This window comes from Notechis scutatus, chromosome Z (assembly GCF_049901735.1).
Source record: "Notechis scutatus isolate UNSWTSFEM ecotype Mainland chromosome Z, rNotScu1.2, whole genome shotgun sequence".
NCBI classification, from domain to species: Eukaryota; Metazoa; Chordata; class Lepidosauria; order Squamata; family Elapidae; genus Notechis; species Notechis scutatus.
This window is the reverse complement of record NC_142025.1, coordinates 16,893,076-16,906,547: the sequence shown is the minus strand read 5'-3', so window position 1 is coordinate 16,906,547 and position 13,472 is coordinate 16,893,076. Positions and strand designations below refer to the sequence as shown.

The window sequence follows — 13,472 nt, the reverse complement described above, 5'->3', positions numbered from 1 at the left end:
CATTTTGCCAAAGGGATCACAAAATAAAATCAAGAAAACAATTGGTAGGAAGGATAAAGGTTATACTTGCTGGTTGTTTTCTTATTTACAATTATCAGAACAATTTAAAGGCACAGTTGTGATCCCTTTTATTGCAAATTAAAGTTTTTTAAACTTCCTAAGAAGTTCTGGAGTTATGTAGGATGGCAACTCGGTATGATTTATTTCTAATAGACGTGCATAGGATCACACAGTAAATCAATTCTGCATACACACTAAAGACAAAACTCTGGAATAAGTTTCATGTTGATATCAGGCAAAACTCTCAAACTATTATCTCAGATTATTAAGCTGTCACAACTTTTTGAAAAGAAGGCATCACTTGACAGGAAACTACATACATTCCTTATCAAGAATAATTACACCAAGCAACCTGAACTTTTCCAATAGTCTGATTTGTTTAGTTGACTTCAGGAATGCAGTGAACATAGTAAATGTTCATTTCAGCAATGTATTCTGCAAAGTCTCCTAAGATATTTTAATAGAGAAGATGATAAGGACTAGAGTATATTACCATTAAATAGATGGTTGAACGATTGATTGTAGTAAAAAACAACAACAACAGTGGTTCTGTATCAAGCTGGAAGGAAGTATTGAAAGCATAAAGCAGGGCTCCATGGTGTAATATGTTTACAAATGACTTGTGTGATTATGTAACACCATTGAGGATACTATTAAGATTCTATAGGAAGGGTGCCTTCTCTGTGCCGTCTATGATAGCAAAAAATTAAGAATCTGAAAGCATTTTTTCTATCAAATTTTATTTAAAAGCTTTTGTGAGCTGCAGTTTACTTCATCAGGTGCATGGAATGTGCAGACCAATACAAAGATTTAAATTGGGTAAGGTAGGGGAGAAGGAGGAAGAGACAGATGAATTTCAACAGGGAAAAATGTTAAGTCCCACTTAACATTTAATATAATATAATATCCCACATCCTATGTTGGGGGATGACATAGGATGTGGGATATTATATTGGGCAGCAATCTATGTGTTAAAAAACACATAGTATCTTGGTGCATCACAAACTAAAGAATATGATTCACTCACTGAGCCAAGACTGTGAGGCAGCTGCAATAAAGCATATGCAGTTCTAGGCTACATCAACCAGAATAATGTCAAGATCAGAAGAAAGTACTTCTCTAGTCTTTTTGGCTCAGACTCTAGCTAGAATACTGCAGAAAAGTTATGCAGCAACCATTAATAAAACATGAGCTCAACTCAGGAAAACAAGAAAGCACGAGAAAGATGGCCGTCCCTTGACTCTCTTGGGAATAAGAGGGAGGGAAAAGAAACTCTGCCTGACTTTCAAAATTCTGTTATTGTAGCCTATATAGATAAAGTAGAATTCACGTATTTCTTGGGGCACTATCTTGAAGGAAAACATCAGGATTGATTTCTAAGGGTAAAGTTGCCCAGCAGGCTGCCCTCGGAGACGTGGATTCTTTAATAATGAGTTGCTGTACTAGGCAAGGAGCTGAACTAGACCATCTCCAAATATTATGTGATAATATGAATGCAAATTTTAATATTAAAAATAAATGTACTACCAGAACTATGCCATCAAATTATCTTGATTCAAACACAGTCTGTAATACTCATCCACAAAGAAACAAGTGTATGTGATTAAATAGATGGAACACTTTACCGTGCATTCAGAGATGCACTACAGTGCTAACAGTTGCTCTCAAATTAAGCACAAATAAAGGATCGTTCACCAACACTCCACTGATTAATTCTGAGATTCAAATTAAGCAGCGAACAGATAATGCGTGTTAGATAAAACTATTCCTGAGGGGTAATTGCATTAGTTCTAGGCATTATTGTTCCCAATAACCTTTGCATAAACAGCTACAGAAAGAAACTAAACACATTTAGGGGAATGAATCTGTCTTTCCTATCTTCTAAAAGCTATTTTAGAAAAAGATTTCACTTTAAAAATCTGAAACCATTCAACTCCCACCCAAATGGATGTACTTCCTATTTAACATGACTGCTTTCTCATTATTCAAAGACAAAAGACTGCATTCCCTTTATCTTTCTAAAAGCAATAACATTCCCAATCAACACAGATAACACTTCTACCAGCCTCATAAGCAACTAATATATCCCTATTTGGTAATAAGAAACCAATTCCAAATAATATGATACAATAAAAGAAGCATTCGTTATATGTAATATTCATATTTTGAAATAAGCCAGCTGGTTACCAAACTTTGTGTTAGTCAAGCAATGTAAATCTCAGTGCAGTTTAAAATAATGGTACTGAAGTTAAATAGTTAAAACATATTGTTTTCTTACAATATCAGTTTGGATTAAATTCAGTGGTTTCAACCTTTCTATTACCCATCATTGATTATGGCTTAACTGCAACAAAAATGGCCACTGCACATCTGAATAAATACATATCTCATAACCTAAATGTAACCTAAATTTATGACTCCTGGATAAACTGGGGTGTAGGGCTTTAAAATGGAACTACACAAATTTGTAAAGAGTGTTTCAATCTATCTTAGTCAAAGCATCTAGACTGATATGGTCTCTAAGTGAAGACTTATGAATTATGGAGCAGAAATTCAACAAATCAGGTGGACACCAAGAAGTAAGTTGGGGAGGAAAAACTTGACTAAAATTTCTATTATTCCTCCAGAGAGCTTAAATCTATCAACAGAATCATAAGAAGCAATCTGCCACTAAAACCAAACCCATGTGTCAGAGTGTCAAATGAATCTGTCTCACAAAACACACAAAAAAATATTTTGTTCTCTCACACATTCGCACTCTTTCTCTTTGTAAAAGTCAGACCTTATTAAGAGGTGAAATGAAACCAGCTGCTTTCAAAGGGGTAAATCTGAATGGACAGCCAGCTGAGGAAAGGCCTAAGATGCTCTACCGCTTCATCCTGCTTGAGATGAATAGCTCCCATCTAAAATATGAATAATGCAAGAGAACAGGGCCCAGAAAACGAATGTGGCTACTTCACATAACTTTATTCCAAGGACCCCTGTTGGTTTAGAAGACAGTGAGAATATATTTACCAATGGTTCTAATCCCAGAGAAGTCACTAGTCGAGGAGGAAAGAGTAGCGGAAACAACTATACTCTTCTACTTACCTAGATGGCGGTTCCTCTGTGGTCACTTTTGAGTACTTATAAACTATGTGATAGGAATTTAGGAAGAGAAATACCTCATTACTTTCCTAGAATTTCTATTCTATGATTGCTATATGAAAGATAGCTTGGATACCAAACCATGGATCTCTCAACCCATTATTTTTCATTTCTTGACCAACTGTGCATTAAACACTGGTTAAGTGTTATCCTCTATCTTTTCTAAGTAGCAAGGCAGGGGTGGGATTCAACTGGCATTACTACCGGTTCGGTAATTATGTTTTGCAAAGCTGTGATGCGCAAAGCAGCTGAGGTTGAAAAAGCAGGAAATAAAAGTCAGGTAACTGCCCAAGAGGGCACTTGGGCCAAACAGCAACAGACACAGAACCGGTTCTGTGTCTGTTGCTCTTCAGAGCTACTGGTTCTATAGAGCCGGGCAGAACCAGTAGCATCCCATCCCTGTAGCAAGGTCACCAATGTCATGTCATCCCAGTCCTTCTTTTCATTAAAGTAGACATACCAAATTCCAGCAGTTCTATCAATGACGTTTCCTTCATAAATAATCTCAATGCTTGGGCTTCTTGGCTGGTTCCCCCCCCCCCCTTCTTTTCTGGTTGAGTCTCAGCTTGAGCTTGCCTGTATATATTGCCTGAGATACCCATAGAAAAAGCTAGCAAAAGCAACTTAGGGGAACAAATTGTGATTTTACTTGTTGGTTTCCTGATTGATTTTACTTATGGGAAGCCAGCATGGAATATTGCAAACAGTGATCACATAAGATCACAGAAGATGCTGCAAACATGATAAGTGCCAAGACAGTTGCCTAGTGCCTAAATTGTGATCACATCACCAAATGCTGCTCATTCAACCCTGTCATTCACCTCAATCAGTCATAGCCTGAGGATTATCAATATAGTATACATTCTAATTATAAGTATATATGCTAATTATAAGTCTTAGTAACCAGTAATTTTTTGTATATGCATGCAATTTTTTTGTATATGCAATGGATAAACAATATGATTAAATTAGTACAGAGCAATCTTTTACAATCTCCTATAACGCTCCAACCGGAAATTCAGCTCATTGTGAAAAGTCACATCAAAAATATCTTTTCTTTCCATTCTCCTGGATTCCCAAGGGTCCACTAAGACCCAATCACTGAAGCTAATATCTGTTGGCAAAGTATTCTCAAACCACTACAGATGAAACAAACAGGTCATAGGTTGAGAAAAACATAGAAAAATACAACTCAAAATGCAAAATACTGTATTGACTTTTGAAAAACAGGACATAGGTTAATTGGCATATATTTCTCATACCATAATTAACAATTTATTTACACACACAGAAACAAGATTAAGATAATTATCCCAAAACAGAAATGCAATGACAAATTACTGGTTTTTTATATGCAATTGATCTCTTACACATTAAAATAATCAACATGCTTTAAGCAGAAGGTTCATCTGTTCCATTTTAGACGGAATTCTTCAGAACATAGATTCTGAACTGCCATGTGGGAAATCCACAAAGCCAAAACGATAGCACTACAGAAAGTGGCTGTATTTCCTGTGGAATATTTTAATCGGCAACACACTCTCAATTGGACTAGCACTCCATGTATTTTAAGTATGTTTTTTTTTAAAAAAAAAAAAAAAAACTTACTATACTTCACTGATATTTAAAAAAAGGAAACGTGGAATATCTTTCATTGTCAGTTTAACCATGTCACTTTCATTTAGCTCAAGGATTCTTATAGTCTTCTTTAATGCAAGCCACCACTGTTCAGATATCAGATCTCTTAAAAAACTAATCAATGCTAAATCTGATGAATTCTGAATGAGATACAACTATGATTATGAAATTATCAGATGTCAAGTTTGACTAAATGGCGTCATTATCCTTTTATGTGAGTGCAGTCAGAGATCAATGGTAGATAGAAAAGTCTGAATGCCTGGCTTGTATATGATTCTCAATTTCCCTTGCACAGAGCTTTCTCTGATTGCTCAAAAGTGACAAGAAAACTGACTCCCTTTTCTAAAATAGAGCTTGCATGGAACCCCTATTCAGTATATAAACCTAATGTAAACATTTCTCATTAACGTAACAGGCTGTAAAACAAATGATGGGAGATTTGTAGAATAAGATGTGTAAAATTCTGTTAATGTAGTTTTACAATAAAGTAGAATTAAATTATCTGATCAGGTTTCCCAACATGTCAACTGAGAAGGATGACACATCTACATATATTTTGTATTGAGTATGTTCATTGCCTTGAGTTATTTGTAAAAATAATAAAGGCAGGATGTGAACAAGCAAACAAATTCTGTCCCACTTAACTTGAGTACCTTGACTATGGCAAAGTATTCCTTCTCAGCTATATTCTAATTTAAGGTAGCCAATCATATTCAAAAATGGTATGTGATTGACCTTCTCTAATTAATTGAATCTTAAGACCAGATTCCAGTACCTGGGTTTCCAAATCTACTATACTAGGTTCCCTATAACACAAAGAATAAGAAAATAAAGTTTGATTTCAATGCATCTTTCCTTCGTAACTGAGTGAGTGCCATCCTACTGCAACATAAAAATATTTAAAACTTATGTATGTTGGTGATTGGATGTTGTGTTGGCTCTCAAATGCTTTAGAAAAAAGAATTGTAGAACTCATGATGTTCAGCCTTCTAAAACAAATGAATCAAAGTAAAAAAATTAAAAGTTCATAACTTGACTCAGTCATCCTTCCGAGATTGATAAAATGAGGAACCAGATTGTTGGAAGCAATATGCTTGCTCTGTAATATATACCATTTACAAGTGCTGTAAAACACTATAAAGTGGTATATAAATCTAAGTGCTATTGCTAACTTGCAATTGATATAAATGAGTTTAAAAATGACTTTAAATGAGTTTTTAAAAAGTGTTGCCTTTTAGTGATGTCACAGATTTGTCTAGAATTTGCCAATATACTGTAATCATTTAATTATACTATGCTCTGCAATGACCTCATTATGAAAATTAAAATGCTAAAATGCTACTCTATGAATATGGAAGGTATACTTTTATTTTTTGTTCAAAGTAAATTTCTATTTCACCCCAATTCCCTTTGACATCCCCTTCAACAAATACTGCAAATGCTTGAAAGATTGGGTGGGGGGAGGAAAAGCAAACAGTTTGTGTGATTTTCCCAGTGTTCTTATTGCTAGTAGTTCAGCTTTGCTTTCTTCTGCTGTCAGCCTCATGACAGCAACACTCACCATTAACAGCACAAGAGAGACTACAACAGTGGTTAAAATAAACTATAAGAAACTGAAGGATCTGACAACTAGAAACAGAAAACCTAAATGGGTAATCATGTAGAACCAAACAGGAAAGAGAATGGAATCCACATGTGATACACTATGAAACAAGTTCAGCATACTGACTTCTGTTTGATATGCAGAATAGATTTAAAGAGAAGAGAAGCATGTCACCATTATGTTTTCTTAACAGATACTTATTCACGTATAAAATCATCATGTAGGCTGTTCAAAGAGTTATTTAAACACCCCAACACTCACATTATAGATATAAATTATTTAGAGCAGTGATTCTCAACATGTTGTCTGGGGATCTATGGGGTTCCCAAGACCCATTCAAGGTCCACAAATGAAATAAATAAATATTTTACATTTTATCATTTTTAAGTAAATATTGATAGATATAATCCATTTAAACCGAAACTCTAGATCCTCAATCATTTTTAAGAATGTACAATAAAAATGGTCTGAGACCAAAATGTTTGAGAACCGCGACTTAGAGAACATATTTACTAGCATAGGACATCCCTGGAATACACATCACAAAATGTAGAGGAAGGCCAGGTTTTAATACATACAGGTTTTAAGGAAACCCTTGATGAATTAGGGCATAAAAATAAAGTCTTCAATAAAGTCTACAAAACGTTAAGTCTTAGTTTGGCCAGATATACTTAACAAATTAGAGCATCTGGTTTTATTATTCACCTATTAGCGGTGATGGTGGTGCATTGGTTACAATGCAGGCTAAATCTGCAGCCAGATCCTGACCGGCTCAAGGTTAACTTGGCCTTCTATCCTTCCAAAGTGGGTAAAATGAAGACCCAAATTATTGGGGGCAATATGCTGATTCTGAAAACTGCTTAAAGATGGCTGTAAAGCAGTATGAAATGGTATAAGTCTAAGTGCTATTGCTATTACAATTACTTATCAGAATCAAACTCACCAACTTAATAAGAAAATTGTTTATGTGATTATATCTTGATAGTCCTTTCTTTAATCTTCCCTAAGAGTCCCTACCAAGGAACCACTACATTCTGAAATGTATGCTTAGTGCCTTTACTTTAAATTTTCTTAAAAAGATTATCACTATGCTAGTGATGTTCCATAAGTGGCAATATTTTGAAACAGCTGTGTCAACTTGAAACCCTTTAGTGGCAATGTGAACAGTTAATATGGGCAATGACATGAGATTTTGAAAAGAAATAAGCAGGGCTCTGTTTAAAATTCAAAATTCATATAATTGGTATTCATTACAAACCATTTGGCTACCATCAACTTTATATTCATTAAAATATTTTTAAAAAGCAAAACCAATATCATGAACTCCCATTTTAAATTGCTTATGTTATCTATTAACAACTGGCTGATATTTAATGAAGATCACCCACAGCTTCAAAATAAATATAATGCTTCTTTCTAAAAAGCTGGGAGTATTTTGTGCTAGGACCTAAAAACTAACTACTAAGGATGACAGAAGTTGTAGTTCAGTTTCAAGACTTTTTTTAACACTTGTAGAATGTCTGTCTACAAATGATCTCCGGGAACTAGAAATATCATTTTTAATCTAAATTATTTACCTAAATAATGTGTTTGGATATGTGATTTGAAAAAAGGCCACAAATTCTAATTCCTAAAATATTACAGAATATATGTGAATTAGAGTAAATGTAGTATGTAACATGAAATTAAATTTAAGACTGAAGAATACACTGTGAACAAAGCTATTTTTAAAGCAGAGGTGGTATTCAGCAGGTTCTGACCAGTTCTGGAGAACCAGAAGCGGAAATTTTGAGTAGTTTGGAGAATCAGTAGTGGAAATTTTGAGTAGTTCAGAATACTACCTCTGACTGGCCCTGCCACCATCTATTCTCTGCCTCCCAAGTCCAAGCTGATTGGCTGGGTCTTCTTTTGTTGCCCTACACAGGACAACGGAGCTGGAAAGCAGGTTAGTGGGATGGGGAGGGAATGGGGATTTTGCAGTACCCTTCCCTTGAAGTGGGGTGGGAATGGAGATTTTACAGTATCCTTCTCCTACCATACCCACCAAGCCATGTCACGCCCACCCAACCATGGCCACAGAACCAGTAATGAAACTCAATGTAGAGAAAAGTAAAGTTCTACACTTAGGTAAGAAAAACCAAAAGTACACATATAAACTGGGTGAAACCAGGCTCAATAGCAGTAACTGTGAGAGGGATCTTGGAATCTTAGTGGACAACCAGCTAAATATGAGCCAGCAGTGTGCAGCAGCCACCAAAAAAGCTAATGCAATCCTAAGTTGTATTAACAGAGGGATACAATCAAGATCAAGGGAAGTACTAATACCACTCTATAAAGCCTTAGTAAGACCACACCTAGAGTACTGCATCCAGTTTTGGTCATCACATTATAAAAAAGATGTTGAGACTATAGAAAAGGTACAGAGAAGAGCATCCCTATGAAGAATAGTTACAGGAACTGGGCTTGGCTAGTCTAGTAAAGAGAAGAACCAGGGGAGACATGATAGCAGTCTTCCAATATTTGAGGGGCTGCCACAGAGAGGAAGACATCAATCTATTTTCTAAAGCACCTATAGGCCAGACAAGGAATAATGAATGGAAACTGAACAAGGAGAGATTTAACCTGGAAATAAGGAGAAACTTTCTGACAGTGAGAACAATCAACCAATGGAACAGCTTGCCCTCGGAAGTTGTGGGAGCTTCATCACTGGAGGCTTTCAAGAAGAGATTGGACTGCCATTTGTCAGAAATGGTGTAGGGTCTCCCGCTTGGGCAGGGAGTTGGACTAGATTACCTATAAGGTCCCTTCCAACTCTGATTATCTGTTATCTGTTAAAATATTTTGAATCCCACCACTGCTTTAAAGCTTCCTTTGATAGAGTACGCCAACATTATTAATTCAAAAATCATTGCAACCCCTCCGTGACTTGTCAAAAACAAAACTCTTACCGTTTCCTTTGGAATTTGTGACTGGCTTTGCTCGGGGTTCTAAAAGAAGTGAGAAAAAAATGAAATAAGAACAAGGTCGGAAAAGTCATTTACTTCAAAGGATGACAAGTAAGCAACCTGATAACTAAAACCATTCATAGCTGTTAATACTAATAAGAAATCTTTCACCAACCAGCGATATCAATCAATTCTATTTAAAAGCTAGTCTAAATATTTCAAAACTACTGATTAAAAGGCCATGTGGGCCCAGCAGAGGAAACAGTTTTTAAAAGACAGAAATAAGAACATTGTAGCATTTCTTCATCCCTTTCCCTTTGACTGGATAAAAAGGAACAATACTTGAAAACCCTACACTTTACTCATACATATAGTGTACTAATATATACAGTGATTTTAATGGATGCAGGTAGACATTAGAAGGGACCATTATGCAAAGAGATAGTTCATGTTATGCCTCCATCAGACAAACAGGAAACTGGGGAAGGGCAAAGTCAGGCTGCCCAGAGCAGGGGAGAGGTAGAACAAGGGAGGGGGAGTTCAGAGGAAGACCAAGGCCCACCCCCTCTTCATCCTAGGGCATGCAGGGAAGAATACAGAAGAAAGCAATGTGGGTTGTGTGGCTTACGAGGGAGGAAAGGGCCCTGATTCCCTTCACAAGACATTCCTGGGAATGGTGTTTAAAGGAGAGGCAGGTGGGTGGGGTGGTTATTGGTTCCTAGCATCCTCCCAACTGGTTTGATTTACTGCTGTGTTACTTCACTTCTGGAACTCCTTATCTTGAACTGCCAGATTTGCTACCTTAACTTGCCTTGTTAGATTTATAGTTTAAACTTTTCAGTTTACAACATTTGAACTGGAATATCTGTAGCCAAAGGCTCAGGGAAGAGTTTTTCTCCAGACCGGAAGGTAACAGGGACATTGGGGGCAAAATTGGAGCTAATAAAGGGACCCAGACTTATTCTCTGACTATGTTGCCTTTGTGCCACGTCCCGGGTCATCACAGTCCACCACTTACGACAACTGAGCCTAAAACTTCTGATTTTAAGTGTTATGTGAGTTTTGTTCCATTTTACAATCTTTTTTGCCACTTAAATGAATCGATGCAGTTGTCAAGTTATTATCACATTTGTGAAGTGAATCTAGCTTTTTCACTGTCTTTATTTGTCAGAAGGTCAGAAAAGGTAATTACATGACCCCGGGATATTGCAACCATCATAAATACTTGTTAGTTGCCAAGCATCTGAGTTTTAATCATGTGATTTGGGCATGCTGCAACAGACATATAGGTGAAAAATGTCACTTTTATCAGTGCTATTATAACTTTGAATGGTCACTAAATGAATGGTTGTAAGGACTACCTGTACAATCTTATCAAACAAATCTCAAAACCAGACACAACAATCTCAGGATCAAACGTCCCCAAAAATTGAAACTTCTGAATGGTATTACTTTTTAGTCTATATTTTGGCTGGATGCATATAACATGTCCATTCCAAATACTGGATTAAGAAAGCATAATAGTTGGAATGGTTCACCAAATACAATGAAATACAAACTCCCCAATCCTATTTAAGGCTAGCCTAACAACTTCCTTGTACGTTTCTTAAAGAAATTTAGAAGGCCAACATTTTTACAGCACACCATATGAAGAGAGAATCACTTGGAATAAAGCTGATAATTTTTATGAGTGCAGAAAGGAGTACATCAACTTGCAGTGAGATAAAGGAAGAAATTAGATAAAATTTCATAGCGCTTATCCTCACTTGCGGCCTGTGCATTTTTTCCAAGCAGATCTCATGTGATTCTATGGTGTTCATGAATTTTTTGAACTACAAAATGGCTAAATAATGTCCAATTTTTCATTAAGTAATCATGTTTCCAATAGTCTACAACCCCTCTGCCTTCCATTTGTTCCCAATAAAAATCCTTCTTTTTGTGCAATATTGCTTTTTCAGACTGGTAAGCATGGGATCTGGGAGAACTTTAGATATGGTAAAGATGCAAAAAATAAAGGAATACCAAGAGTGATATTTTCTGTTATTTCCAGCATTGAAGTTAGCTCAAAATAAATCCATCAAAAGAAATTCAAAACCACCCTAAGAATAAGATTTTAAAAAATGGATGCCTTTTTTACTAGGGAAAAAAACCTGAGGGGAAACTGCAAGACATCTTTCAACCTCAACATTAATCTAAGCCTGAAGGGGCGGAGCTGGCGTCACAGCGGTACAGCATGCGATCTTGAAGCTCCAAGATCACCACTGATATCTGCGTTGCAGGACAGTCCGACCGGACCTAAACCGTCCCATAGAGACGGTGATTGAGGAGGGCACATCCTGTCGATCCCAGGGACATCGCAAAGTCCCTGGTTGATCCAGGAAAAGCTCTTTTTGCCGGCGGCAGAGAGGCAGGCTTCCAAGCTCCTGAAGATGGACAGCTCCGGAACGGAAGAGATTGGAAAGGAAGTGTGTCAGTTTGGTGAGATGAACTTTTACTTATTATTTCTTGGAGAGAACACCCTGAAAAAATGAAAGTGGACTAAAAGTGAAGAGAAAAGAATTTAAGTGGCGTGATTAATTGTCAAAGTTAAAGTTTTTTTTTTCTTTTTTCCCTTTTTATTGCAACTTTGAATTTGGCAAAGCTGGACTGGTACTTTTTAATCTTTTTATTTTTGTTTGTATTTCTTTCTCCCCTTTTTAACAACCCTTTTGAAAATCCCTTTTTAACTAAGATTCTTCTGCTTGATTTAAAATTTATTTTTCTCCTTTTTAAAAAAAAAGGGGGGAAGACTTTACTTTTTTTTAGTTCCTGGTTGTAGATTGAGGAGGGGGAAGTGAAAGTGAAGGAAAATAAGTAGCACTGCCACCCAGAGGCTTGGATACATTGTTTCTTTCTCTCTCTCACTAGCTTGTGTTATAGTCAAGGACTCTGAGCTTTGTATTGGAAAAGGTAGAGATGAGCATGGCAGTTTGTTTCGGGTGCTCATTTGTACAGATAGCTGGAGTCTGGAGTTGAAGTTGAAAGAAAGAAAGATGGAAGTGACCTTGAAAAATTCTGAGCTGATTTACCAAAGAGCCTTGGATATTTGGCGGCAGAGGCCTGTTTTATATTAGAATTGCTTTTTACATTTTGCCTCCCTTTCTACCCACCCACCCACCCACCCAACTAGTGGGCTCTTTTTTTCTCTTTAATTGGATTTTAACTTTTTAAACCAGGAACTAGAAAGTAAACTTTTTATTTTGGTTTTCTTTTTGTTTATTAAGAGGAACATATAGAATATTTTTCTTTTTCCTTTTTTACTTTTTACATCTACCATTGCAACTAATTGGATTAAGGTATACAAGTGCCTAAAGATTTTCTTTTTCCTTTTTTCCTTTGGAGTGGCAATTGTTTGCCTTAGTTTTTTTTCTTTTTTTCTCTTTTTTTCTCTTTTTTCTCTCTCTTTCTTTACAGATAAGCATTACAAGATGAGTAGAAAGACAACAGGCCCAGCTTCTTCGATACCAACTCCCTCACCATCTGGAGGACAACGATCTATACAGACAATCTTGCAACAGTAAAATAAAAGAGAAAGAAGTGACATTACAGATGATTATGCAAGGAACTCAGAAAATTGAGCAAAAAATTGAAAGAAACAGATGAAAAAGTGGAAAATATTCAACGGATATTGAAAGATGAAATATGAAATATGAAGACAGATTCAAAAAAATTGAAGAAGAATATATACAAAGAGATAAGAAAATTGGAGATATTGATATTCATTTGAGCGATGTCGAGAAGGGCAGATGTGAACCATTAGGGTGGGAAATAGACAAATCAGAATTTTATCTAAGATTTCAAAATATAGAAGAAGGAAAAGGTGAAAACCTTGCTGAAATAATGGCAGAAATATTGGCAGAAGCACTGGAAATAACCAAAGAAAAGATGATGGATGGGATGGACGAAGTGTTTCATGTCTACACAAGATATGCAACGAGGAATAGATTACTGAGAGAAGTTCACATTAGATTTACTAAGAAGATTATTAAGACACAGATACTCCAGGTGGCGAGAGAGAAAACACTAAAATATAAAGATAA

General features: G+C 36.1%; 1 protein-coding gene across 14 annotated transcripts in view; it reads right to left on the bottom strand.

Annotated features, from left to right (window-relative positions):
- The window catches only part of PARD3 (par-3 family cell polarity regulator), a 609,571-nt gene that overhangs the window by 230,645 nt on the left and 365,454 nt on the right, over positions 1–13,472 (bottom strand). For all 14 annotated transcript variants that reach the window (XM_087948426.1, XM_026672225.2, XM_087948428.1 and 11 more), the window contains one exon: positions 9,397–9,435. In XM_087948426.1, the coding sequence (XP_087804552.1) occupies positions 9,397–9,435 (39 nt within the window). The remainder of the gene's footprint in view (positions 1–9,396; positions 9,436–13,472) is intronic.